Below are 26,515 nucleotides of genomic sequence, written 5' to 3'. Positions count from 1 at the left end.
TGTGCAAATAGTCAAATTAGAAATCATCAGTTTTATTTAAAATATTAGTGAGTATCTTCTATATGCCAGAGACTGCTGAGCAAACATTGTGAATAAAACGCATGAAGTCCCTCACTTTAGATAATATCTCTAAACAAATAAACAAAAAAGTATTTTCAGATTGCAATAAATGTGATAAAGGAAGTTAAAGAGGTGATTTGTTAGAGCAGAGGTTCTCAAAGTGTGGTCTCCTTTCAAACAGCATCAGCGCAACCTAGGAACTTGTAAGAATGCAAATTACTGGGCCCAACCCAGACCTACTGAATCAGAAACACTAGAGGTGGAATCCAGCAAGCCCCTCAGGTGGTAGTGATTCTGCTAAAATCTGAGGACCTTACTTGTGTGACAGCTCATCAGCTACTTTAGAAGCAGTAGTCAGAGAAGTTCTCTGAGGAAATGACAAGTGATCCAAGTCCTGGTTAATGAAAAGGAGCAAATTATTCAGAGCCTGGGAGAATGTACTTCAGAGTTTGGAAAAAATTGGTCCCATTCCAGGAAGAGAAAGAAAGCTTTTGCATCATGGAGAAAGATGAGGGAGTGAGGAGGAGTGTAGCATAACATGCAGCCAGAAAAGTAGGCAAGGGCTTAATTGTTTCAGCCTAGTAAGGAGTTGTTAAGTTATTCTAAGTGAAATAGTAAGCTATGACAGAGTTCAAGCAGGAGAATGGATTGATTTTATTTAGTTGTGCAGAATATATTATAGGAATACAAGAATAAGTCTTATCTAGTTATAAGACCATAAGGAATATAAGTAAGATATTAAAGGTACTGGCAGGGAAAATGTAAAGTAGATGGATTCAGTATACATTAAGTATCTTGGAAGCAGAAATAGCAGGGTTTACTGATGGATAGGATGCATATGAGTGGGAAAGAGAAGACTCAGGGATGACTCTTGCTTGTGCTGGGTGGTGGCGCTGTTAATTGCAATGGTAAAGTTGTGGAAATGGAGTAAGAAGTGTTGAGGAGCATTGAGAGCTCTGATTTTGGCATACTAAATTAGATAGACTTTTTGGACATCCAAGTAGAGTTACAAAATATAAAGCCATGAGTCTGGATGAGATCATCTAGGGAGGTAATGTAGATAGAGAAAGGACTTAGTACTAATAAGTGGAGACACTCAAGTATTTAGTTGTTGTTTAATAGAGGAGGTCCCAGCAAAGGAGAATAAGAAGTAATTCTCAGAGAGGCAGGATGAAAATCACAATTACCTGATGCAATAAAATCCAAAGAGAGGCACAATTTTCCAGAAGAAGGGAGGAGTAACATCAGTTGAGCAAAGAAAGTGAAGTAAGATGCAGAGAAGTAACCATTGTATTTTACAGCATGGGAGTCATTGATGACTTTGAGAGGAGGAATTAACATGAACAGAAACTAGACTGGAGAGGGTTGAATAATAAATGTGATTTAGTAGAGAGAGAAATGCAAAAAGAAAAAAAAAAAAACAAAACAAAAACAAGCCAGACTACCAAGACAAAATCACACACCCCTTTTACACGTTATTAAAGGGAAATAGGGGCTGGGGTAGCACGTGGACTCTTCCTTTTCTTTCCCAAACTTTGCTTTCTAAACCCAATTCACTGTTCCAACTAACATGTATTGCCTGCCTACTGTATTCCAGGCACTGTTCCAGCTTCTTCTGGCACAAAGATGGATAAGATAATCACTATTTTCAAAAAATGTTTACCTATTACAGCAAGTAGGCAATATACGGATAATTTCCACAAATTAAACTGTGGTGAATGGTTCAACATCAACATACAGGTTGGGAAAAAAAGTATTTATCCAGAAACACTAATCCTAGTTCAGGGTTCAGAGAAGGCTTTTTAGAGAAGAAAACAATAGTAATCAATAGTACTAGTAATAATACAGCTATGATTTTTAATATTTTTTTTTTACTAAGCTTGTGCTCACCAATTTGTATATGTTATTCCATAACAAACTTATGAGATAATTATTATTAACTCCATTTTTATAGATGTTGAAACTGATATTTCCCAAGATGATTTGAAGGAAAAGTAGAATTTACAGTGAAGAAAAGTTGCTCTAAATAAGATAAGGAATTGTAATGGTACATATAGGAAGGGAGAAAGTGCTACAAAGAGTTGGGCTTCTTGAATGGTGGTTACAAAACATGAGCTGGACCAGGAACATCGGCATTACCTGGAAACTCAACAGAGAAGCAAATTCTCAGGTTCAACTCTAGACCTACTACACTAGAACCTTTCAAGATGGGGTGCAGTAAAAACCCAAGATGGGTGAATCTGACACTCTAAAGTGTAAGAAGACTGTTCCCAAGCACTAAGTGTTATGTAGAATGTGAACAAAGATGAAACTGGAGTGATAGACAAGGACCAGGTATCTTGGACATATTCTCGCTGTGTACAGAAGGCTGAGTTATTTCTTCGTAAGTGATAGGACTCACTGAAATATTTTAAGTTGGGAAGTCAGATTTAAGTAGATCATTCGAAGAATAGATTTGAGTGGGGCATGACTGGGCAAGGAGATCATAGAGGAGTCTAGGAAAGAATGCTCACAAGCAAGTTGTCTCGTACAGAGATACTCAATATGTTAATATAAAACTAAGGATGTCTAAGTTACTAAGTTTCCTCTTTATATGAGCACTTCATGGGTTTAAAAAATATGATGTGCTTTCTTAGCAGACTCAGAGGAGAGGGATCCCAAACCCAGTTGCATGTTAAGACAATGGGAACTAAGGGCCAGACACAGTGGCTCATGCCTGTAATTCCAGCACTTTGAAAGGCTGAGTTGGCATATCACTTGAGGCCAGAAGTTTGAAACCAGCCTGGCCAACATGATGAGACCTCATCTCTACTAAAAATACAAAAATTATCTGGATGTGGTGGTGCATGCCTGTGGTCCCAGTCACTTGGGAGGCTGAGGTGGGAGGATTGCTTGAACCCAGGAGGCAGAAGTTGCAGTGAGCCGAGAGCGTCACTGCACTCCAGCCTGGGCGATAGAGTGGAACTCAGAAAGAAAGAGAGAAAGAGAGAGAGAGAGAAAGAGAGAGAGAGAGAGAGAGAGAAGGACAATGGGAAATAACTACAATTGGGTGCTACTTAGATCAAAGGGATACGACTGATGTACATTGCTTAGAAATTGCATAATGAGAAAAGGACAATGGGAAATAACTACAATTGGGTGCTACTTAGATCAAAGGGATACGACTGATGTACATTGCTTAGAAATTGCATAATGTTGTAGGATACATTAATAGCAGTTTTCCAATTGTTTGTTATTGTTCAAATGAAAATACTTTAAGCTAGTCATTCAAAAAAATTTATTTTAAATATAGCCAATGTGTATATGTAGAGTAACTAAGATCATTTTAGACATGTCAAAAATGCTCGGGAAAGTTTGTTGTAATATATTTCTACAATATAAGACTACAGTATTTTGCCTTCTTTCTATTATTTTGAAACATGTAAAAATGAAAATGTATTATCATTTGTCTGAAAATTGGGATGTGGGACGTTCAAATGGACCTTGATATACATGGTAAGTTTAAGTATAAACATATAGTAAAGATTAATATAGAAATATTGTATTTTCTGTATTTTGTGAGGCAAAATAAAATGCATGTGACATATACATATGCTGTATACATGTATACTTATGTTGAATACAACAGTGTCATGAAATGATTTAATACTTTCACTATTACTGCATGTAATATATTAGTGAAGAGATTTATTGGTGTAATATATTAGTGAAGAGATTTATTTATGAAAACCGCTTTGGCATCTTTATTTTGGAATTTTATGTAGTATATTTTCCTCAGTTCTACAGTATCTATTTAATACATTTGGTGTTATATATGTGTGTGTGTGTGTGTGTGTGTGTGTATATAGATATTTCCCTTACATTTCATAATATTTTACAACTGAGAATATGTGGTGGTTGAAAGTTAGAATGTAACCACTCCTTCCCTTAACCCAAGTTCTAACCTACAGGGTTTCCAGAGAAAGTGGTTTCTCCACATTCATACTCTTGACTCTAAAGTCTATTTATACAATGAATGTCAAATTTATTTCTGAAACCCTCTTTGAGAATAAAAGTGCCCTTTTATTCTGACTTATATGAAACTTTATGGTGTGTATAAGTTACCTTTTGATTATGTTTTTGCATGATTAAAAATTTGCAAAGTTCTTATGGCTCCAAAGAGCCTACCTGTAATAAACAGCTTTCCCCTTCTAAACCACAAAACAGGTCTGAATTGCTTGGGCATTAGAGCTAATTGCCTGCCTACTTCAAAGGAAGAACCTGAAAAGAGAGAGGGGAAAAAAGTCACAGAAGCAGAGGCATAGCAGGCAAATCCACCTCTAAAGGTTATGAGTTGTGGCTTGGAGGAGCCGGGCAAAGTTATGGCCTCAGAACTGCTGTTTGCGATTAAGTTGATGGGGAGCGTCTATCCCACAATCTTTCCCTGCTGCTGACACAGAGTCTTTGTTCACATTCAGATTTCTCAAACTGTTGCCAGGGTCAGGCTGAGGTCAGACACCACAGTGATGTATAGAAGAACATGTCTGGGAATTTCTCTCACACTTAAAACACATACCAGAAAATGAAGAAGAGGACCCTGCAAAATCTGTCTGATGAGACCCAGATTATATACTGTAGCTTTTCTTTTAGTGCCTTCATAATTTTCTTTTTCTTCTCCTGACACACAATGTTTTATTAATGTGAGTTGCGATAGCCCTTACAATTTTATGTCCCCTCAAGATAAGGACACTCAGTAGCACGCTGATACTTTATTTTCCAGCCCTGGGGGAAAGGCCCAGTAAATCTACTCCAAGAATTCTTGCATCCTTTCCCCAGGATGAGTTGAAAAGTAATTGCCACAAGCCGTCATAGGTCGCGAACTAGAGATCATGTCACGTGTGTGAACTTGGGAGGGACACACACAGCCCAATCCAGTTGATCTCAGCCCTCCAGCCTCCCAAATCCAGCTCAGCCACCAGCATTTTACCTACCAGCATGGCCTGGTGCTGGGAGGAGGGAGCTCCTGTCTGATCAGTAATTATCACTGACGGGTGAAAGCAGGCCAGCGCCAGAAGAGGTGTTGTTTCTTTCTCTTCTTGAAGTTAAATTTCTGAGTGTATTTGCCTGAAAGGGAAGCTTCCCTCAAACCCTCAGATGATTGACCCCCCTAAACAAGGGCCATCCCTCTGCTTTTGTACAGAGGCAAAGGGCAAAAATGGCATAAATGGATTTGTATGGTGCCTTTGAGGACTCACAGTTGAAACAAACTCTTATTTTGAATGTATTTAATGTCCTTGTTTTCTCTTTAGCTTTTTAGAGTTTCCTATTGTGCCTAGAACTGTCCCCTTCTGTTGTTGTCCTGCTCACACAGTTGTAGAGCATGGCTGGCAAGTGAGGCACTAAATAGAATTTTTTTTTTTTTTTTTTTTTTTTTTTTTTTGTGGTGCTCAGCTGCTACATATGACAGTGGATATTTCATTCTGCTGTCAGAATGTTATTAATAAAACATGGGGTGTGGAAAGGGCCACGATTTCCCCTTTCAATCACTATAGCATTTGCAATGAAAATTTTATTCAGTGTGTAATTTTCAGTTAATGCTTGACACTTAAAATGTCCATAGCAGCGTTTTGTATGGTTATTGAAGGGTTAATTGTATCATGTTCTCTGCATAAAAGCTCTGCTTATCAAAAGCAAATAGAAGAGTGTATGCAAATGTGTGTCGGTGACCTTTTGCCTTTCCAGGGTTAATTTATATGGTCATTAAAGATTTTATGAAATTGAGCAGCCCGGTGCTTCAAATCCCATTTTAGCTTCTTCTCCTAATTTATGTAATTCCTACCTGAACAGGGGAATATGATTTTTATTTTTTGTGCTGCAATGAAAACAGCATGCCATGCTGTGGGGAGTTGCGAGCCTGGTTATCTGGCATTACTCAGATTGCTAAAAATTCATTAAAATGTGACATCAGCACAGTGAGAGACAAATGATCGCAGGATGAAAGAGAACAGTGGGCCTTTCACGGATTAGTGCTACACAACCCCAGCATAGAGGCTAACTGCATAAACAGATTAATCCACCAGCAGTGGCATAGCTAAGATTTACAGAATAATTAAATAGGGTTGAGTTACTATGAGGATTTCCATGTAATCTAGCTGGTGTGAACCCGTGAATGAGGTGTGGGGTGATGCAGTTGTCATAGAAGTATACCTTGTTATATCCTAAGCCCAGTATAGCTCCCCCTACAGAAAAAAAAAAAAAAAATCCCCAGTGTAACTGAAGTTTTGAGATCTTACTCTCACAAAATTCTAAAGAATTCCTTTGGGGCCTGGGGTCTGAAAGCAGGAGTAACACCTGTCTTATATTTAACCCGTTTTTATATTGTTTAAGATTTTTTCTAAAAATCTGTTTTTTTTTTTTTTTCCTGACACCTATCCCAGTCCATGGAGCAGTGGGTTTATGTTGTTACAAGGTTCTACTATTGAAATCACAGAATTGCTTTATACCCATTTCTAAAATGTTTCAGTTTAAACTGTACTAAAAAGAATTTATTTTAATTTAGTATAGACCCCTCTTCTTAATGGATACAAAAGAAGATCCTTTAGATAAAAAATTTGCATTTTTGATCAGCATAGACTTTTGCATAAATTTGTGTTCTCATTTGAGTATGAATACCTGTAGATGATTCATAAATAACAAAGTTTTCAAGTGGTCACCTAGTTTATTTCAGCGTGAATTTTTGGGAGGTTTTCAGTTCTACTGACTGGTCTGCCTTTCTTAACAGAAGAACAAAGTGAGGAGGCAGAAGGAGCTATTAAGCCTACAGCAGTGGCCGAGGATGACGAAAAAGACACAAGTGAGAGAGACAATGGTGAAGGCAAAAACTCTAATAAAGACTCTGGTAAGATGCAAGAATCTTTCACCTTGGCATTTCCCTACACCCATTCCCTGCCATCAACTCTTCCCTCACCATCCCCCCACCCCACAAAACTTATTAAAAGCTTTTAGTCATTTTAAACTGTCTGAACATTCCCACTACTATTCATTGCATGTGCATTTTGCATGTGATTTCTATCAGTAGCCTCCCATTGACCTATTTTTAATCATAACCATCTGACAGAATAGATGTGGATAAGTTGAAGAATATTACAGGACGACCAGTGAGATTATTTTTTAATCAAATCAGTTTGTGTGCTTGTAATTTTTTAAGCGCCTTTCATTAATCTTAGCTATACTTGTGATTCCTCTGATGGCATATTAATTTTTCATAAGCATAGGATTAGATATCACTTGAATTTTGTCATTCAGTCACATGTATTCGCCCACCAAACCATGTAACCCTAAAAATAAATGCTAGTTTTCCTTGCTTTTTTACAACTTACACTCAGGAATTTGCCCTTTTTTAGGGCATCTATTTGAGGTATTTCAAACAAAATCCAGTGAAAAAGTTTACAGATGATTCAGCCTAAGAAAGAGGAAATATCATTGAAAAGGGATTAGGTGCTGGGTAATTTTGATCTTCTAGAATAGACAAATCCCAGTAATGAAAGCTACTGTCTTTGAAAACAAACCTTCATGTCATGACATTTACTTGTGCACAAACAAACCCTAGGCCAGCATCTGGTGTGGATACCTAAGGCTTTTACTGTGTTTGATTTGGCAAATATATGACTTCATCCATGCTTTGTATGTATGAGATGGAAATCTATGGTTGCAATGAATATTACATTGGCTACTTTTGCTGCACGCTATACCTAGTTTTATTATGTTGGACTCATTGAAGCAGAAGAAGTGCTGAAACAGGTTCAAGCCTATTAGTTTCAGGTAGTCATCTATCTTTTCCTTGAATTCCAGTGACAGCCGCATATAAAGGAGCTTGTATTCACTATGAAGACATTGGGTTGCGCAAAAAATATCATTTTTACATGCAAGTTTATTTAAACCTGAATCATCCCACATTTGTAATTCAGTCCTTGCATATCTAAGTTTTGCATTCCCTTTAAAAATTATCTGAAGGGCCTCTCTGCTCCCCTCCCCACACTATTCAGTACTAAATTTCTTTCAGGAGGCCAGTGAGAAAAGCGTCACTGAGATTTGCTCCTAGGATATAGTGTCTAACATATGATTCTGATTTGACTTAAACAAAGAAGATCTAAGGTTGGTATTAAGCCACAAGCAATGTAAAAAGAAGCCTTAGCTGTATATTAGTAAGCTGGCTCCTGAAGTTACTGAGGAGGAATTAGAAGTACCTAGTGATAAGTTAATGTGAAAGACGGTACCGTCTAAACTTTATTTGAAAAAGATTGGAAATAGCAAGGCGGTTTTTCCCCTTTCTGTGATGGACCTTATCAAATTAGCTGCTTGCCTGGTTCAGAGAGGGCAAAGTTCTGTCTGCGTTCAGTGGTATCTTTCAAATAGTAGTACCAAAACAGATTGCAGAACATATCCTTCTCATTCTTCAGAAGAATGTGTAACAGAGATATCAGATTTGTGTTAATTCAATGCCCACGTAATACTGAAGTATATGACATTATGCCAGGTCTTAAATGTCTAATATCTAGTACCTTGTAAAGGATGGATTCTGGGAATCTCTAGAAAAATTGATCTAATTTTACCATCGAGGAAAGAATCTGGCTTGGAACATAGCACAGATGCCAAGGCTCTGTCTTTACCAGTGCCACTTACTGCTCTGCAAAAGTAGTGGGCTCAATCACTCCCTAATGGGCTGATGAATTATTGTTCTTCCTTAGGCACCTAATTGTACCATCCAGACAGGACTTGGGCATTTGAGAGGATACAGACAATTGTATAATGGTAGTTATTTAAAACAAATTTTATCCCCATAGAAATGCCTTCCTGGGTTTATCTGTAAGGATAAAAAATAAGCTCTAAGCAAGGACCAACTAAAAGCAGTTGCTGAAATGCTAATATTTAGCTTTAAAACCTTCCAGCCTTCAAGACAGCTCTTGTGGTTGACAACTAACATGAACATTTACAAAGTTTTCTGCCTTCTAAATTGAATGCTTTTAGGTTTAAAAAATTATTACATGGATTTTCTTTCATATGTATTTCTAATGATTAAATAACCACTTATATTTATTGTTTTTCTTTATATGTATCATAAATGTAAACAAAAAATACTAGCAAGCTTACAAATTAATCACTATCTTCGTATGTTAGATGGGAAGGTAGTTTGAGCCAACTTTAACAGAATTTTTTAGACAGGAAGGAATTAACATATGTTAGGAAGGCTATGTTTGTGTAAGCTGTTGTGCTATGTTGCTGACATTAATCTGCAGGAGTAGAGTTTTCAAAATGAGACGTGGCAAATGCAAGTTATATTTGTTGAATATTCATTCATAATAGAAAAGCCTTCTAATGCTTCATTTATATTGTCATTTAAATCTAGTGCCACTTTAGATTAATTATAATCCAAATTATAGCTCTGTGCAGTACAAGAATTAATACAGAGTTTATCCAGATTAATACATTTGCATTGAAAATGTAATATGTCTCTGCCTTGGCTAAGGGGACCACTTTTTAATAAGGGAGTAAACATGAGGAAGGATGGAAATTAACCTTCATTATTGCAATTAAAATTATCCTTTCATTCTAGTCTCATTAGAAAGAATACTGTACTGGTAATTATAATTTATAATTATTTGGAGTTGAATAACATCTTCTGTTATATCCAAGTTTTATAGCATTCAAACTTTATTAAAAACATTGACTCATTAATATAACTCAATACTTAGTTTTTTTTTTTTTAAAGATTTGCTTTGAGTACATGTGCATTATTGGATTTTTCTTACTTGTTATGAGTATATACCATTTTAGAGCCTTCTGTATTTTAGGGATTGAAAATTATTAAGAAGGCGGCATCTGCATTGAAATGAATTATGTCATTTTTTATATTAGCAATCTCATGCAAGTTAAAAAATCCCATAACTGACAGGTAATCATTTTTTTTCATCTATTTGGCAGTGCTTATTTGTAATTATACTTCATTTTTTAGTTAAAATGAATGAAAATGACATTGTTTTTTGAGAATATTGTGTTGTCCTCAATAACACAAAATAAATTAGGATCCTATTTAAACTTTTTTTCTGATCTAGGGTAACCAACAGGGTTTATTTCAAATAAAGTTGCAGGCATAAACTATAAGCAATCATAAAACTTAAAACCTTCCTCAAAGTAATTGACCCTTATTCAATAGGCATTTCCAGGATAACACAACTTAGAAAAAAGACTCCATAGTTGATTTTCTATAATTTACCAGGGATGCCATAATATGAAACCTAAGATAGTATCCCTTTGAGTTAGAAAGGCATACACGCATAGAATGTAACATCCTTCGTCTTTACATAAATAATCCTGATGACTTGCCTCATCCTCCAGAATCTGTTTTTGTGATGTTACCACATCTCGATATTCTCTACTTTCTCTTACTATCAGTGCCATGCATTTTTGAGGTACCTAGCTAATGTTAGATGTTCTAGCTTTCATTTATAACTTCTTTGTAATTTCAAATAAAATGGTCTTTAGGAGGCTCCTGGCTTATATTAAGATTATGGTTTAAGTTAATTAGCCAGAAAAATTTTGAGGCTGACACATACTGTGTTGAGTACTACAGCCAACAGTTGTTGCAACGGCCATGTGATAGTGACCCTAAAACTTAACTCTTACTGTTTTGATACAGCACAGAACATCACTAAATTCAAAAGCAATTATATTTTTGATGAATATTAATAAGCATAAAAATAAATAATTCTTAATATACATGGTATCAATTATACATTATGCACACCAGTGTGTAGGCTTAGTAAAATATTCCAGATCTTGAAATCAATACATTTTTTGATCCCTGACAGTCTCAAAATGAGAATAAAATACACATTATATATGCTTATGGAAATGAGTTCATAGCTATACATTTAATAGATTTAGAAGTTTCTGAAATATTTATTCTATTTCTGATGATCCACAGGGTCTGCAAGCAACAAAGTCATGGAAATTCTCTTTTAACTTGTGTGTGACAGTCTTTGATAGCACAGAGACCCAGATCAACTTATCGTTCATGTCCAATTCCACCATGTACGCAAAAGAATGATAAGGGGATATGACAGAGTATTATTCTCCTAAGGAAACATATTCTTACTTATTAGTGTGGGAACTTTTAAAGAAACATCTCACAGGAGAAGGCAATTGATAGACATTGGTTGATTTAAATGGCAATAATTTTATACAACTTAGTTTGACACTTTAAGCAGTAAGTTTTATTTCAAAATATAAAATATCATAGTTTTCTTAAATGTTTGGTTTTTAACACTTTTAAAACAATATTCCAAAGCATATTCAGCTTTGAGAAAGAAACATATTTTTTTATTCCAGAGTTAATTATGATAAGAAAATAGGAATTATGACTTTCCTATTTTGATGTATCTTTTGATATCAAATACTTGGGCATTTTTTAATCAATGTAATGAAGTTTTCAGTCTTTCTTGGATTTAAGTTCATTCAAATTCAAATATCATAAATTATTTTTTCAAATATTTAGAAATAACCTAAATGTCTCCAACATATATATATATATGTAGACAAATGTACCAACTCAAATAAATTCTAGTGCTTGTAAATCTAGAAATCAGTATTAGTGTAATCTGATGAAAACTTTGCATTAATTCTCTGTCTATGAACCACAAGAGAATAAAATTATTGTCATGATGTCATTTAAATTATATTTTAATTTTAGTCTGCATGGAATCACTCTTGCTTTTATATTTCTTTCTGAATTTGAAATTTCTGAAATTATTTATAAGGTATAAAACATGCATCTCTCTTCACAGTTGAAATAGAATGTATTTTTTTTTTTGTTTATTTTTACTTTGTTTCCATAACATCCTTGACCTTATTTTTAAATTAAAACTGGGTTATTTTGCAATAAGGTGCAATTTGTTCATTTATATGAACCGCATGTGGATTGAAAAAAAATCAAGATAAATCTTCATGCACAGCATACAATCAGATTACGCCTGGACTATATATTTACGCGGGGTCTGATAGCAATCAATGGTTTAGCTTCATTGCATTTCAAGATGTATTTGCACCCAGTTGTCCAGTGATAGTGTCCTCACCCTGGAAATAATTTAGTTGCAAATTGACTGGAAGATGGTGAAAATTGAAAGTTAAAATTAGAAATACTCATAATAAACAGCAGAAAAAAGGTCAGATGATGCCATGCTATGATGAGATTGGAATGGCTGGTAAATGAGGTTTTGTGTTTGTCGTGAGATGTATGTGACATGCCTACCCAATGTCGCTGTAATATCTAGCCTTGCAGAGGAGATTATTGGGCAAATTGATGCTGGAAAGAATTTTCTGTTAGACTGGGAAATTAGAATTGCACTCTTTTCTTTGATGTGTATGAGGCTCCTACACATTACACTGCTGGTCTAGGCAAAATTTGAAATCATTTTTAACACCAAATATTTGGATTAACCTCATAAAACCATTGTCTTCTTGAGATTTGTACTAAATGTTATATGTACAGCCAACTGCTGAAATATCTACAGCAAAGAGTAAATCACTAATAGCAGCAGCAGATATATGTGATTAATTTTACAATCCTTTCCATTTTTAAATCCATTCATGACATAAAATTATTATTATTTGAATTTCTGAACTATAATCAGTCAACCCTTCTCAGAATGTTGAAATATTTTAAGCATTAAAGAATTTCAGAAAAGAGATAGGTAATTAAATGTTAGTGGAAATAATGATTTTTTAAGTTAGTATTTGTGAAAGGGAGTAGATTTGCTTTAATGTGGTAAAGGCATTCTGAGACACCAGAGAGCATGTGTTATTGATGAATCTTTCAAGGCCACCTAGGGTTATCTAAACATGAAACAGGAGTACATTTTAAAATACATTTATAAAGTCCACTTAGTCAGTGGACAAAAAGAAGTGTTCTTATTGCCTTTTGAGATTAACATTATTTAAAACTGCTTATAGGTTCTTTTTGTGATTCAGTGTGTTTAGAATCACAACTGTTTGAAAAACATAATTCTTCTCATTTTGAAATTGTGTTTTTAAATTGAGTTGTTCTATTCTTTTTTGGGAATCAGGGATAATCATACCAGAGAAGGAACTAAAAGTTAGTGTGGCAGGGGGTACCCAGCCACTCCTGCTGGCAAAAGAAGAGGATGTTGCAACAAAAAGGTCAAAACCTACAGAGGACAATAAATTCTGTCATGAACAGGTAAATACTTTTTTCTCCTTTATTGTGTAGATCGTTATTTTTTTATTGCTCCTGATAGTTTTAAAGCCCCAAATGATTCCATGCTGTTGAAATGTATGTAGACATTGCAGTTGGCAATATGATTAACTCATGGTATTACTTCTGATGTTCTAAAGTCATCAGAATACATTAACTATGTTCAAATAGCTAGAAGAGAAGATTTGAAGTGGTCTCAGTACAAGAAATAATGAATGTCTGAGGTGATGGATATCCCAGTTACCCTTATTTGATTATTACACATTGTAAGCATGTATCAAAATATCACATGTACCCCCAAAATGCAACTACTATGTATCAAATGAGAACTGCATTAACTAATAGTGGCCATGTTTATTCAATATTTTCCAGTTCTATCAATGTCCTTATTGTAACTACAATAGTAGGGACCAAAGTCGTATCCAGATGCATGTCCTATCACAGCACTCGGTGCAGCCGGTCATCTGCTGTCCTCTCTGCCAGGACGTCCTCAGCAACAAAATGCATCTCCAACTGCATCTGACACATTTGCACAGTGTGTCGCCAGATTGTGTTGAGAAGCTGCTTATGACAGTAAGGATACCAAATATTGATGCATGTGTGACAAAATCTGTGTTAAGAATGTCAATATAAAATCTGTAATTATTGGTTTATATTATATTGTTTATATTATATTGTATTTCTTCAGAGCTACTTACAGCTCTGTTATTGCTCATGTTATAGTAATCACACTCAAGGCCCATATGTGACCTCTTTTGCTTGGAAAAAAATATAGAACAAGGCATCGCTTAGTAAAGAACATTATTTTGCAGTCTTCTTTTTATATCTATAATGTTCATCAAATAACCCCAGTGGGCACCTTGCATTTCAAACTTGCTTCATTATCATTATAAAAAAAAACCCTACAGAAACCTGTAAGCCATAATAATAATAATAATAATAATAATAACAATACATTGCCACAGCATTGATCTAAAGTTTGAAGGTGTGGCATTGATCTGTAACATCCACAAAACATCCCTGCTTTGGTTAAGAAAAAAAAAAATTTAAGTGGGATATGCTACCAGCAAAAGAGAGATGTGATGGAATTTGTGATTTCTGGGGTACATTTGACATAAACCCCTTTGGTTTTCAAAGGTGCCTGTCCCTGATGTGATGATGCCAAACAGTATGCTACTGCCAGCAGCTGCCTCTGAGAAATCAGAGCGGGACATGCCTGCAGCCATGACAGCTGAGGCGTCTGGGAAATATTCAGGTATGCCATCTTATCATCAAGACTTATGGACAACACAAAGCTTAGGGGCTTTGCATTTGTGGTAATGCCCAAAGATTATTACTATCAAAAGATTTTTGTAAAACATGGGGGAAAAATGTATGCCATTTCAAAGAGCCATATTTTCCAAGGCATATTTTATGTCTGGTTATCTGTAAGTGACCTCAGGGTCAGACACCCAAGAAAATTCTGTGTGATCTAATTCATGAACACCAAGGGATGGCTCTTAGTATCACACTAATTGCAGCAAGCTGTAATGACCTTTGACTTGCTTCCCTTTTCTGTAATTTCTTGAGGCCAGAGGTGATTTCTTGTTTGCCTTTATATTCCCAGGACCCAGTCCAGTGCTTGCCACATAGTAGTTGTTCAGTAAACGTTTCTTTAAAGAATTATTTAAGCAGAAGCCTTTAGAGGCCCCTATTTATAATATTAATTAATATTTAAGGAGTAGATTTTCTTATTGTAAGAGAGATGTTTGGGCTTTTTCCTAATAGGTGAAAGTCCAATGGATGACAAAAGCATGGCAGGTCTTGAGGATTCAAAGGCTAATGTGGAAGTAAAGAATGAGGAGCAGAAACCAACTAAAGAACCCTCAGAAGTCTCAGAATGGAATAAAAATAGCAGTAAGGATGTGAAAATCCCGGACACACTGCAAGATCAATTAAATGAACAGCAAAAAAGGCAACCGCTCTCTGTTTCTGACCGCCATGTCTATAAGTATCGCTGTAACCATTGTAGCTTGGCTTTCAAAACTATGCAGAAGCTTCAGATACATTCCCAGTATCATGCAATTCGGGCTGCGACAATGTGTAACCTCTGCCAGCGCAGTTTTCGTACATTCCAGGCTTTAAAAAAACACTTGGAAGCAGGCCACCCCGAACTGAGTGAAGCCGAACTTCAACAGCTGTATGCCTCCTTGCCCGTGAATGGAGAACTGTGGGCAGAGAGTGAAACTATGGCCCAGGATGACCACGGCCTAGAGCAGGAAATGGAGAGAGAGTACGAGGTGGACCACGAAGGGAAAGCAAGTCCTGTAGGAAGTGATAGTAGCTCTATTCCAGACGACATGGGCTCTGAACCAAAGCGGACCTTACCTTTTAGAAAAGGGCCCAATTTTACGATGGAAAAATTCCTCGATCCATCTCGTCCATATAAATGTACAGTGTGTAAAGAGTCATTCACCCAAAAGAACATTCTCTTGGTCCACTATAATTCAGTTTCTCACTTGCATAAGCTGAAAAAAGTTTTGCAGGAAGCCTCCAGTCCTGTTCCACAAGAAACCAACAGCAACACAGATAACAAACCCTACAAGTGCAGCATCTGCAATGTTGCATACAGCCAAAGCTCAACACTGGAAATCCACATGAGGTCTGTGCTCCATCAGACAAAGGCTAGGGCTGCAAAGCTGGAGCCCGGTGGTCATGTGGCTGGTGGGCACAGCATTGCAGCAAATGTTAACAGCCCTGGCCAAGGGATGTTAGATTCCATGAGTTTAGCAGCTGTAAACAGCAAAGATACCCATTTAGATGCCAAAGAATTAAATAAAAAGCAAACTCCTGAATTAATCTCTGCTCAACCTACACATCACCCACCACAGTCACCAGCACAAATTCAGATGCAACTACAGCATGAATTACAACAGCAAGCCGCATTCTTTCAGCCTCAGTTTCTAAACCCGGCCTTTTTGCCTCATTTTCCTATGACCCCAGAAGCACTGCTGCAGTTTCAGCAGCCTCAGTTTCTCTTTCCATTTTACATACCTGGGACGGAGTTTAGCTTGGGGCCAGATTTGGGCTTGCCAGGCTCTGCCACATTTGGGATGCCTGGCATGACAGGAATGGCTGGCTCCTTGCTTGAAGACCTAAAGCAGCAGATTCAAACCCAACATCACGTTGGCCAAACTCAACTCCAGATACTACAGCAACAAGCACAACAATACCAAACCTCACAGCCCCAGCTGCAGCCTCAAAAACAGCAGCAGCAGCCGCCACCCCCACAGCAGCAGCAGCAACAGCAGGCAAGCAAATTACTGAAACAAGAGCAAAGTAACATAGTGAGTGCAGACTGCCAAATCATGAAGGATGCGCCGTCTTACAAGGAGGCAGAAGATATTTCTGAAAAGCCAGAAAAACCAAAGCAGGAATTTGTAAGTGAAGGTGAAGGACTCAAAGAAGGCAAAGACACAAAGAAGCAAAAATCCTTGGAACCATCCATCCCACCACCCCGAATAGCTTCAGGGGCCAGAGGAAATGCTGCCAAAGCGTTATTGGAAAACTTTGGTTTTGAACTGGTCATTCAGTATAACGAAAACAGGCAGAAGGTACAGAAGAAGGGCAAAAGTGGTGAAGGCGAAAACACTGACAAACTAGAATGCGGAACATGTGGTAAATTGTTTTCCAATGTTCTTATTTTAAAGAGTCACCAAGAACATGTACATGGGCAATTTTTTCCATATGGAGCGCTGGAAAAATTTGCTCGTCAATACAGGGAGGCCTATGACAAGCTTTATCCAATTTCTCCATCTTCTCCAGAAACGCCGCCCCCGCCACCTCCTCCTCCTCCCTTGCCTCCGGCTCCTCCACAGCCTTCTTCTATGGGTCCTGTAAAGATCCCCAACACAGTTTCTACTCCTCTACAAGCCCCACCACCCACTCCTCCCCCGCCACCACCACCACCACCTCCTCCTCCTCCTCCCCCACCTCCTCCACCTTCTGCTCCCCCGCAGGTCCAACTGCCGGTTTCTCTGGACCTGCCACTCTTTCCTTCCATTATGATGCAACCTGTGCAACACCCTGCACTTCCTCCCCAGCTTGCCCTGCAGCTGCCACAGATGGACGCACTATCTGCAGACCTCACCCAACTTTGCCAGCAGCAACTCGGATTAGATCCCAACTTTTTAAGACATTCGCAGTTCAAACGCCCACGGACAAGAATTACAGATGATCAGCTAAAAATCCTGAGGGCTTATTTTGACATCAATAATTCTCCAAGTGAAGAACAGATCCAGGAAATGGCAGAGAAATCTGGCCTCTCCCAAAAAGTTATCAAACACTGGTTTCGAAATACACTTTTTAAGGAACGACAGAGAAATAAAGATTCGCCATACAACTTCAGTAACCCTCCTATAACGGTTTTAGAAGACATCAGAATTGATCCACAGCCCACCTCTTTAGAACATTATAAATCTGATGCATCATTCAGCAAAAGGTCTTCTAGAACGAGATTTACTGACTACCAACTTAGGGTTCTGCAAGACTTTTTTGACACAAACGCTTACCCAAAAGATGATGAAATAGAACAACTCTCCACTGTTCTCAATCTGCCTACCCGGGTTATTGTTGTATGGTTCCAGAATGCTCGTCAGAAAGCACGAAAGAGTTATGAGAATCAAGCAGAAACAAAAGATAATGAAAAAAGAGAACTCACTAATGAACGGTACATTCGAACAAGCAACATGCAGTACCAGTGTAAAAAGTGCAATGTGGTTTTCCCCAGGATCTTTGACTTGATTACGCATCAGAAAAAGCAGTGTTACAAGGATGAAGATGATGATGCCCAGGATGAAAGCCAAACAGAAGACTCCATGGATGCCACCGATCAAGTGGTGTACAAGCATTGCACAGTGTCTGGCCAAACGGATGCAGCCAAAAACACTGCTGCCCCTGCAGCAAGTTCTGGCTCTGGGACCAGCACCCCCCTGATTCCATCACCCAAACCAGAACCTGAGAAGACCTCTCCCAAACCTGAATATCCCGCAGAAAAGCCAAAGCAGAGTGACCCCTCTCCCCCTTCTCAAGGCACCAAACCAACCCTGCCATTAGCATCCACTTCCTCAGACCCACCACAGGCATCCACAGCCCAGCCACAGCCACAGCCACAGCCACCAAAACAACCCCAACTTATCGGAAGACCTCCCTCAGCCTCTCAAACACCGGTCCCTTCCAGTCCACTACAAATTTCCATGACGTCTCTCCAGAACAGTCTACCTCCACAGTTACTACAATACCAATGTGATCAGTGTACAGTTGCCTTCCCAACTCTGGAACTCTGGCAGGAACACCAGCACATGCACTTCCTTGCTGCTCAAAACCAATTCCTTCACTCTCCATTCTTGGAAAGGCCCATGGACATGCCCTACATGATATTCGACCCCAACAATCCGCTGATGACTGGACAACTGCTGGGCAGTTCCCTCACTCAAATGCCACCTCAAGCCAGTTCCTCCCACACCACAGCCCCCACAACCGTTGCTGCTTCCCTAAAAAGGAAACTGGACGATAAAGAAGATAATAATTGCAGTGAAAAAGAAGGAGGGAATAGTGGTGAAGATCAACACCGAGATAAACGCTTGAGAACCACGATCACGCCGGAACAGCTGGAAATACTCTATGAAAAATACTTGCTGGATTCCAATCCTACCAGAAAAATGCTTGATCATATTGCACGCGAAGTAGGGCTGAAAAAAAGGGTCGTGCAAGTCTGGTTCCAGAATACACGAGCGCGGGAGAGGAAAGGCCAGTTCCGGGCGGTGGGTCCAGCACAGTCTCATAAACGGTGTCCGTTTTGCCGAGCCCTCTTTAAAGCAAAGTCGGCCTTAGAAAGCCACATTCGTTCTCGGCACTGGAATGAAGGAAAGCAGGCAGGTTACAGCTTGCCACCAAGCCCTTTAATATCCACCGAAGATGGGGGAGAAAGCCCACAGAAATACATTTATTTTGATTACCCATCTTTGCCATTAACTAAAATTGATCTATCAAGTGAGAATGAATTGGCTTCTACAGTGTCAACACCTGTTAGTAAAACAGCAGAGCTGTCGCCGAAGAATCTTTTAAGCCCTTCTTCTTTTAAAGCAGAGTGTTCTGAGGATGTAGAGAATTTAAATGCCCCTCCTGCTGAGGCTGGGTATGATCAAAATAAAACCGATTTTGATGAGACTTCATCGATTAATACGGCAATCAGTGACGCCACCACCGGAGACGAGGGAAACACTGAAATGGAAAGCACCACAGGAAGTTCCGGAGATGCGAAACCGGCTTTGTCTCCCAAAGAGCCAAAAACTCTGGATACTCTGCCAAAACCCGCAACCACACCTACCACGGAGGTCTGCGATGACAAATTTCTCTTTTCTCTCACAAGCCCATCCATCCATTTCAATGACAAAGATGGCGACCACGACCAAAGTTTTTACATCACAGATGACCCGGATGACAACGCCGACCGCAGCGAAACGTCCAGCATAGCGGACCCGAGCTCCCCAAATCCATTCGGATCCACCAATCCCTTTAAATCCAAAAGTAATGATCGGCCGGGTCACAAGCGTTTTCGAACGCAAATGAGCAATCTTCAGCTCAAGGTTCTCAAGGCTTGCTTTAGCGACTACCGAACTCCAACCATGCAAGAATGTGAAATGCTAGGGAATGAAATTGGTCTGCCCAAACGCGTGGTCCAGGTGTGGTTCCAAAATGCAAGGGCAAAGGAAAAGAAATTTAAAATTAACATAGGGAAGCCTTTCATGATCAATCAAAGTGGAACGGAAGGCACCAAACCAGAGTGTACCCTCTGCGGGGTGAAGTACTCTGCCCGCTTGTCCATCAGAGATCACATTTTCTCCAAACAGCACATTTCAAAAGTGAGGGAGACCGTTGGCAGTCAGCTCGATCGGGAGAAAGATTACTTGGCTCCGACCACGGTTCGGCAGCTGATGGCACAGCAAGAACTTGATCGTATAAAGAAAGCTTCAGACGTGCTGGGCTTGACGGTACAGCAGCCAGGCATGATGGACAGCAGTTCTCTCCACGGCATCAGCCTGCCAGCAACCTACCCCGGACTTCCCGGCCTTCCTCCAGTCCTTCTCCCCGGAATGAACGGTCCATCCTCCTTGCCGGGATTTCCACAAAATTCAAACAGTAAGTCATTTAAAGGAGAGTCAGTCTAGTTCATTAAGTAGCATCAGGTAGACAATCACATGTAACCAAGACCGGGGTGCCTTTGGATTTATTTTAATTTCAGCTAGTGAAACCAATACATTATTTAAAGTAATATTATATGGGCTATAGCTAATTACCATGAAGTAGGTCAACCTGAAACACACACACACACAATAAAGACTAGGTAGATCATAGCAGATTCTCAGATATATATTATTTGTATTATTACATCTCTATGTCATAGAAATATTATATTTAAATACTAATTTCAATCTTGATTTCAGATGGCATTCCGGGACAAACATGTGGCTTAGTATTTGGTACACATATTTAAAAAAATGAAACATTAATTAATACATTTATTGGTATCTTAATTTATGATCTTTCCAAGGGATGGGGCGGTGGTGTTTTTGATTGTCCCCCACGCTGCCACCCTGTGACACCCAGAGTTCAAAAGTTGAGTCCTTCAGCCACAGGTATTCACCCACATGGTTCCTAGCAGATTAATAGGGCTTATGTTTAAAGTTCAACAACTAAAAATATGACTTCTGTGATAATACAAAATTAGCATTGCTATACAATTTTGAGTTTTGTAACCTCCATTGCTACTTGTTATTTAAATAAACTCAGCAACGTTAGAAATACGTTAATATTACTTCATGCCTTTCTTCCCTCACGCCTAGCCCCAGATAAAGTTTCTACTTCAGGCATAACAAATTTGTAAAGCTGTTTGGGGCAACCTCAGATGCTGAATCTAATTGTGTGTTCATCAAAAGATATGCAGTTTGCACAGTTTAGCTTTTGTGAATAAGTATAGGTATTCAAATATATTATGTTAAATAAATGGATATAATGTGCTGGCCAGTCGTGTAGCCAAAAATATAACAAAAGTTATATATCACCCAAAATAGAAAAACATGGTTCTTTATAAATTAAGTTTTGTTTTCTAAATTATCAATGATTTTTTTCTTTTTAAAAGGATAATTTAACATGTTAAACAGACATCTAGAATTCTCTAATTATATATATATAATATATATATATACACTTTTACAAAAAATAAGGAAAGCTTTTTTCATTTTTACAAGTTGACTTTTTACATAAATTTCAAACTTTTCAATTCCATCATTTTCTTACAGAAAAACAAAATTGCCACTGTGATCTTAAGTTATTTTAACTTTTAGTTTGGGAGGTGTGAAAACAGTGACATCCTATGGCCCCTCAGCCACTGCTAGCTTATCTGGTTTTCTGTTCTGAGTGAGTTGGTTTTTAAGAGAAGCAGAATGGAACTATACATATAAAGAATGTCACCAAGAAAATGTCTGCCATGTTCCTTCCGTGAACTGTCATACCACCTTCCCTCACCCCAGAGGTACTTTGGGCTTCATTATCTAGACAATTTTGGAGCCTTAAATATTAGAGCTATAATTAAGTGTTTTGGTTGTCCACTGTATTTAAGTAAAATACAAGTATTTGAAGAATAATGCAATGACAGTTTATTTATTTTATTTTATTTTTTTGGTGTACGGTACGAGTCTTGTTATTTTCTGGTCCCATTTTACATACAACTGATTATTAACTCAGAAAAATATCTTATGTGGAAAGATTTCTATAATCAGTTATGTAAAGTAGAAGAGTTTTGATATTTTTACATGAGCTAAAAACAGTTGAAATATCTGTACCTTTAATCTTCAAGTCTACTTTGATTGATGATGACTGTGTTGTCATCCCAGTAAGTGGTGGTCAAAGCACCTTGTTTTTTTCTCCACTAAGTCTGAAGGCCTTTGTTGGGACAGTGGTCCTTCTGTCAACTGCCCTTTGGTCAGTCACTCTGATACTGGCAGCCAGAGGGCCTAGGTGAAAGAAAGTGAGAAAGGAGGAGAAAGAGATATTTATGAAATATTTAAATAGACTAACCTTTTTTTCTCATTCTACTCAGCATAAATTATATCCTCTCCCAAAAATACAAGTCCTATTTGTAATAGCCTTGGTGAGAAGATGTTGGAGGCAGTCACTTCACAGCTAGGAGTATCTTTAAACACACGAGGTACCCAGGAACTCAGAGCTGTTATATCTGCTGCATTATTAAATCATGGACCGAAACAGACTGGAGAGTGTTATAAAGAGAAGAACTCCATGAACATTGCTACCTACTGAAATTTTCAATTTCTCTCAACTTAGTCCTTTGTGAGAGATTTTAAACATTAACACAGCAGAATTACCAGTGGGGCCCCACCTGAGCGCCTGAGTTCCCGCACTTTCAGTTCATGTCTTTATTAGGTTAATTTACTTATGGTGGGTAGTGCTGATTTTTTCAACCAGCTCAGTAGAGCTGCGGTTCTCCATTTTCCTATGATCATTTTCTACTATATTATCTGTCACCAAACAACTATCTTCTTTGCTTAATGGGAGAGATAGACATACCAGCTAAGGCAAAATCAAAAGAACATTATAAGTAAAATATTTCTGCATTTCTTACAAGCCCTGGGCTCTTGCTACAATTTGTTATTAATATGAACATCTTTGAGAATATGACAAGTTCCTCTTGGCTCCTTTTTAATAAGATTTAGTTATGGAAAAGCCTTCATTTTAAGCATGTCCCATCCCTTTGAAAGAAGGTTCCAAGATTTTGAATAGAAGGAAATCACTGAAAATCACTTCAGTGAATATAAGATGATTATAAGCGTTTATTCAAAGGCTACACCCCAAAAATAGCTTAACTGCAGTGTAAAAATGTTCAGTTTTAGTATTTATCAACTTCTGAATTTCCTGGTTTAAACATACACTTTATTTTATTTTGGGAGGTGGAATTGTTTTTCTGGTTGGATATTGACTTTAATACTCACAAAACTTTCTTACCTTCCAAGATATCTGCAAATTTTTTATTCCTTCAAAATCACTAAGAAGGCCCTTTCCAGCGTAATATTCATCATGTATGCTTGCTTCCTCAGCAGTGGCTAGCCCCGTGTTCAGTATCACTACCTACTATTGCTTTGCTCACTTTTTAATAAAATGAATTATTTTTTCTTTAATTCTTGTTCACTTCCTAGTTTTTCTATCATGATCATACGTAAAAAAAGAGAGAATGGCCATAGAAAATCAATTTATGTTTATGTACCTGGAAAAATTAGAAAACTTTAAATTTGTATTTTATCCTTTAGAGTGTTAGCTGGCTTTGGGATTATGCCCAAAGTGAATAAAAAATTACTTGATTTTCTATTTTTAATTTATTTGCTTTATCATTTTAAGCAGTGTCTGATTTTAAATGTTCCATTAGTGTTTGGAAATACTGCCTAAGCCGATTTCCTTAAATGGAACTTTAGAACATGCCTTTTGCATTTTTCTCATACTTTAATGTAATTTACTAGCACATTTGGGGTAAATCTAGATAAGAGTAAGTCCTTAATAATTTTAGCACAATTGTCTTTGGCCCCATGTACATAATTATTTTCATTTCCAACCTCAGATATAAACTTGAGGGACCTCAGTCAAAGAAACTTGGAGAAAATGAACTACATATGAGTGCGTTATGAAGCAGGCCTTTTCTTCTGAAAGCATTACTTTCAGGAATAGGTAACTGTTTCAGAGAAACAAAACCCAACAAAATGATGGTAGTATGAGAATATTTACAGAAAAAATTTTAATTCTATGTGAAATTTCTAAGAACTGCAGTGGGAGTTGGGAAATGGGAAAGAATGTATATTTAAAATATAACTGGATAAAAGATAAAATTCGATGCACATTTAATTGTAAATTACCACCACTTATTCCACCTCTCTATTACTGTTCAGCTTTTCTCTTCTATTTCTGGTTTTCTGGCTACGAATATTTTACTGCAAATTTTTATAGGCTTATTTATTTTACTAGTAAGTCAAATGCACATAGTTTATTATTCTTAATCTACATGTATTTTCCCAAAATTTTTAGAGTAGCTCATTATTTAACTCAGCTTTTTTCGTCAAGATGTTGAATATTTTTTTAATTCCTGACAATCTTTGATTTAGGATTATTTGGGCTTCCTATTGCAGTCTTCTCAAAATCTTTATTACTTCATTATGTAACCCTAGATAAAAACATGTAGACCCTATGTGATGGGAAAGACTAAATCAACAACTATTGATTCATCTTGCTTTCTAACCACAATTACTGTTTTTTCATGTCTCTGTTCCTTAAAATTTATCTTGTCTTAAATTTTCACGTCAGAGATAGGCAGGCCAGTAATTTCCTCAGATTTAGGGGGGAAATTAGGTGAAAGGGAGTACAATTATTTTTTAGGAAGTTGTACTATTATGAGATCTAGAACTAAGGTTGGTTTTGTGAGTAGGCAAAAGAATCTGGCTACCAATGTAATATTTTAGCAATGCAAGTAAAGTGTCCTCCACCTGAATCACTCAGGCCTGAAATTTTACAATTAGATACTAATTCCTTTAACTGGACATATTATCCTCTGTTGAATGGAAAATTGCATAGACTGTGATGAAATCAGAATATCATAGCAGGAAGGAACCTAAAAAATTATTGAATCTAGTATATATTGAACCTTTTTCATACTACTTTATTCATTTCTTCAATTCTTTCTTGCTAATGAATTTTTATAAACAGGCTAGTAGAAAGGCAATACCAGACACAGAATTTAGGAATAAAGGCAAGGGAGTTATGCTTGTGGACCCCAAAGGGAAATCTATTACTTCACAGTTTTCCCTACGGCTAGGTCTAAGTCCCAGGAATCTAGACATCTATTACTAAATTGGATTAAAGATCAGAGAGTTTATTCATTCATTCCTATCATACACCAGTAAGGCTTGGGCCATTTTTATTTACATTTCTTTTAAATGTGTGAACCATTCTTCAGTAAAATATGTGTATTTGCTCTCAGTTTTTTTCTGGAAATATAATGTTATTTTCCTGGATTTTCTTTCCTTTTTGCATCTTAAATATTTGAATTATTTAACACCTGAAATTGATTCAATTAAACCAGAAGATAAATTGGAGTGACAGATATGAAATGTAGTCTCCTCTAGCTCATCTGCCATTGAGCTATAGATTCTCTTTGTCAAGCACCTAACACTCCTAGGACTCAGTTTTCTTATTTAAAAATGGAATGTTTAACATCAGTCCCCCACTGCCACTGAGGATGTTGGGAGATTGTTCTCTAACATCATGGAAACTCCTTAGAGACTATCACTATTACAGCTGTAGAATTATATCAAAGTAGGTCAGAGAAGACTTGGGTGTGGCAAAGTTAAAAAGAAGAGCAGCCAGTAATACCCTAGGCTAACTGAGGATAATATGATAAGGATAAGGGTCAAGGAGGGAGTGATATTGACTTTATAGTATCTTGAATGCTAAGCTTTCTCAGTTGGGTAAAGATCAATTAAGAAACTACGGAGGCTTTTTTTTTTTACTTAGCTAAGGAAAAAGAAGGATGCAGTTTTTATGTCTCTCTCTCCGTTTTTTTCTTTTTTTCTTTTTTTTTTTTTTACGCTCACATGTTGCATTTAGCATGGAGGTAAGACTATGACCAATATTAATAAGATGGCTCTATGAAGTCTTATGATAATTCCCTCTAGAGCTATGCACTGATAATTAAACTTTATTCGCCTTCTCCTGGTTAATTCTTCCTTGTGCACACCAGACCTCCATCACAGTCCTTGTCATGATCATTTGGTAGTAAGCCTTCCCTTGTTCAAGAATGAATTACTATCAGCCAGCCATTAGACCTCTGGTCTGTTCCTTTTGCAGTCAACTTTACTTGCCTCTAAAAACATCTTCAGAAAAGGCACAGGCTTTTTCAAGTCCCTTTTCTGTCCTGAGCTATCCTTCAGTTTCCCAGCCAACTATTTACCTCATAAAAATGGCTGTGTAATAGGTTATTATCAGCCACTACGTTATATTGGCTACTTGAAACACAGCAAAGATCTTTTACATTCCTGTAGGAGCCATGCTGTACCCACAGGTTTCTGCCTACTGATCATTCAGTTTCCCTTCTCTAATGAGGTGAGAATC

The 26,515-nt window shown here is 37.5% G+C and overlaps 1 protein-coding gene across 2 annotated transcripts in view; it reads left to right on the top strand.

Moving 5' to 3' along the window:
- LOC105483561 (zinc finger homeobox 4) overlaps positions 1 to 26,515 on the top strand; it is a 188,528-nt gene that overhangs the window by 157,001 nt on the left and 5,012 nt on the right. For both annotated transcript variants that reach the window (XM_011744445.2, XM_011744442.2), the window contains exons 6-10: positions 6,821 to 6,937; positions 13,161 to 13,294; positions 13,682 to 13,882; positions 14,447 to 14,564; positions 15,077 to 20,488. In XM_011744445.2, the coding sequence (XP_011742747.1) occupies positions 6,821 to 6,937; positions 13,161 to 13,294; positions 13,682 to 13,882; positions 14,447 to 14,564; positions 15,077 to 20,488 (5,982 nt within the window). The remainder of the gene's footprint in view (positions 1 to 6,820; positions 6,938 to 13,160; positions 13,295 to 13,681; positions 13,883 to 14,446; positions 14,565 to 15,076; positions 20,489 to 26,515) is intronic.

Source organism: Macaca nemestrina, chromosome 8, assembly GCF_043159975.1.
Source record: "Macaca nemestrina isolate mMacNem1 chromosome 8, mMacNem.hap1, whole genome shotgun sequence".
In the NCBI taxonomy this organism is placed as follows: Eukaryota; Metazoa; Chordata; class Mammalia; order Primates; family Cercopithecidae; genus Macaca; species Macaca nemestrina.
This window is presented reverse-complemented; position numbering and strand designations above follow the sequence as displayed.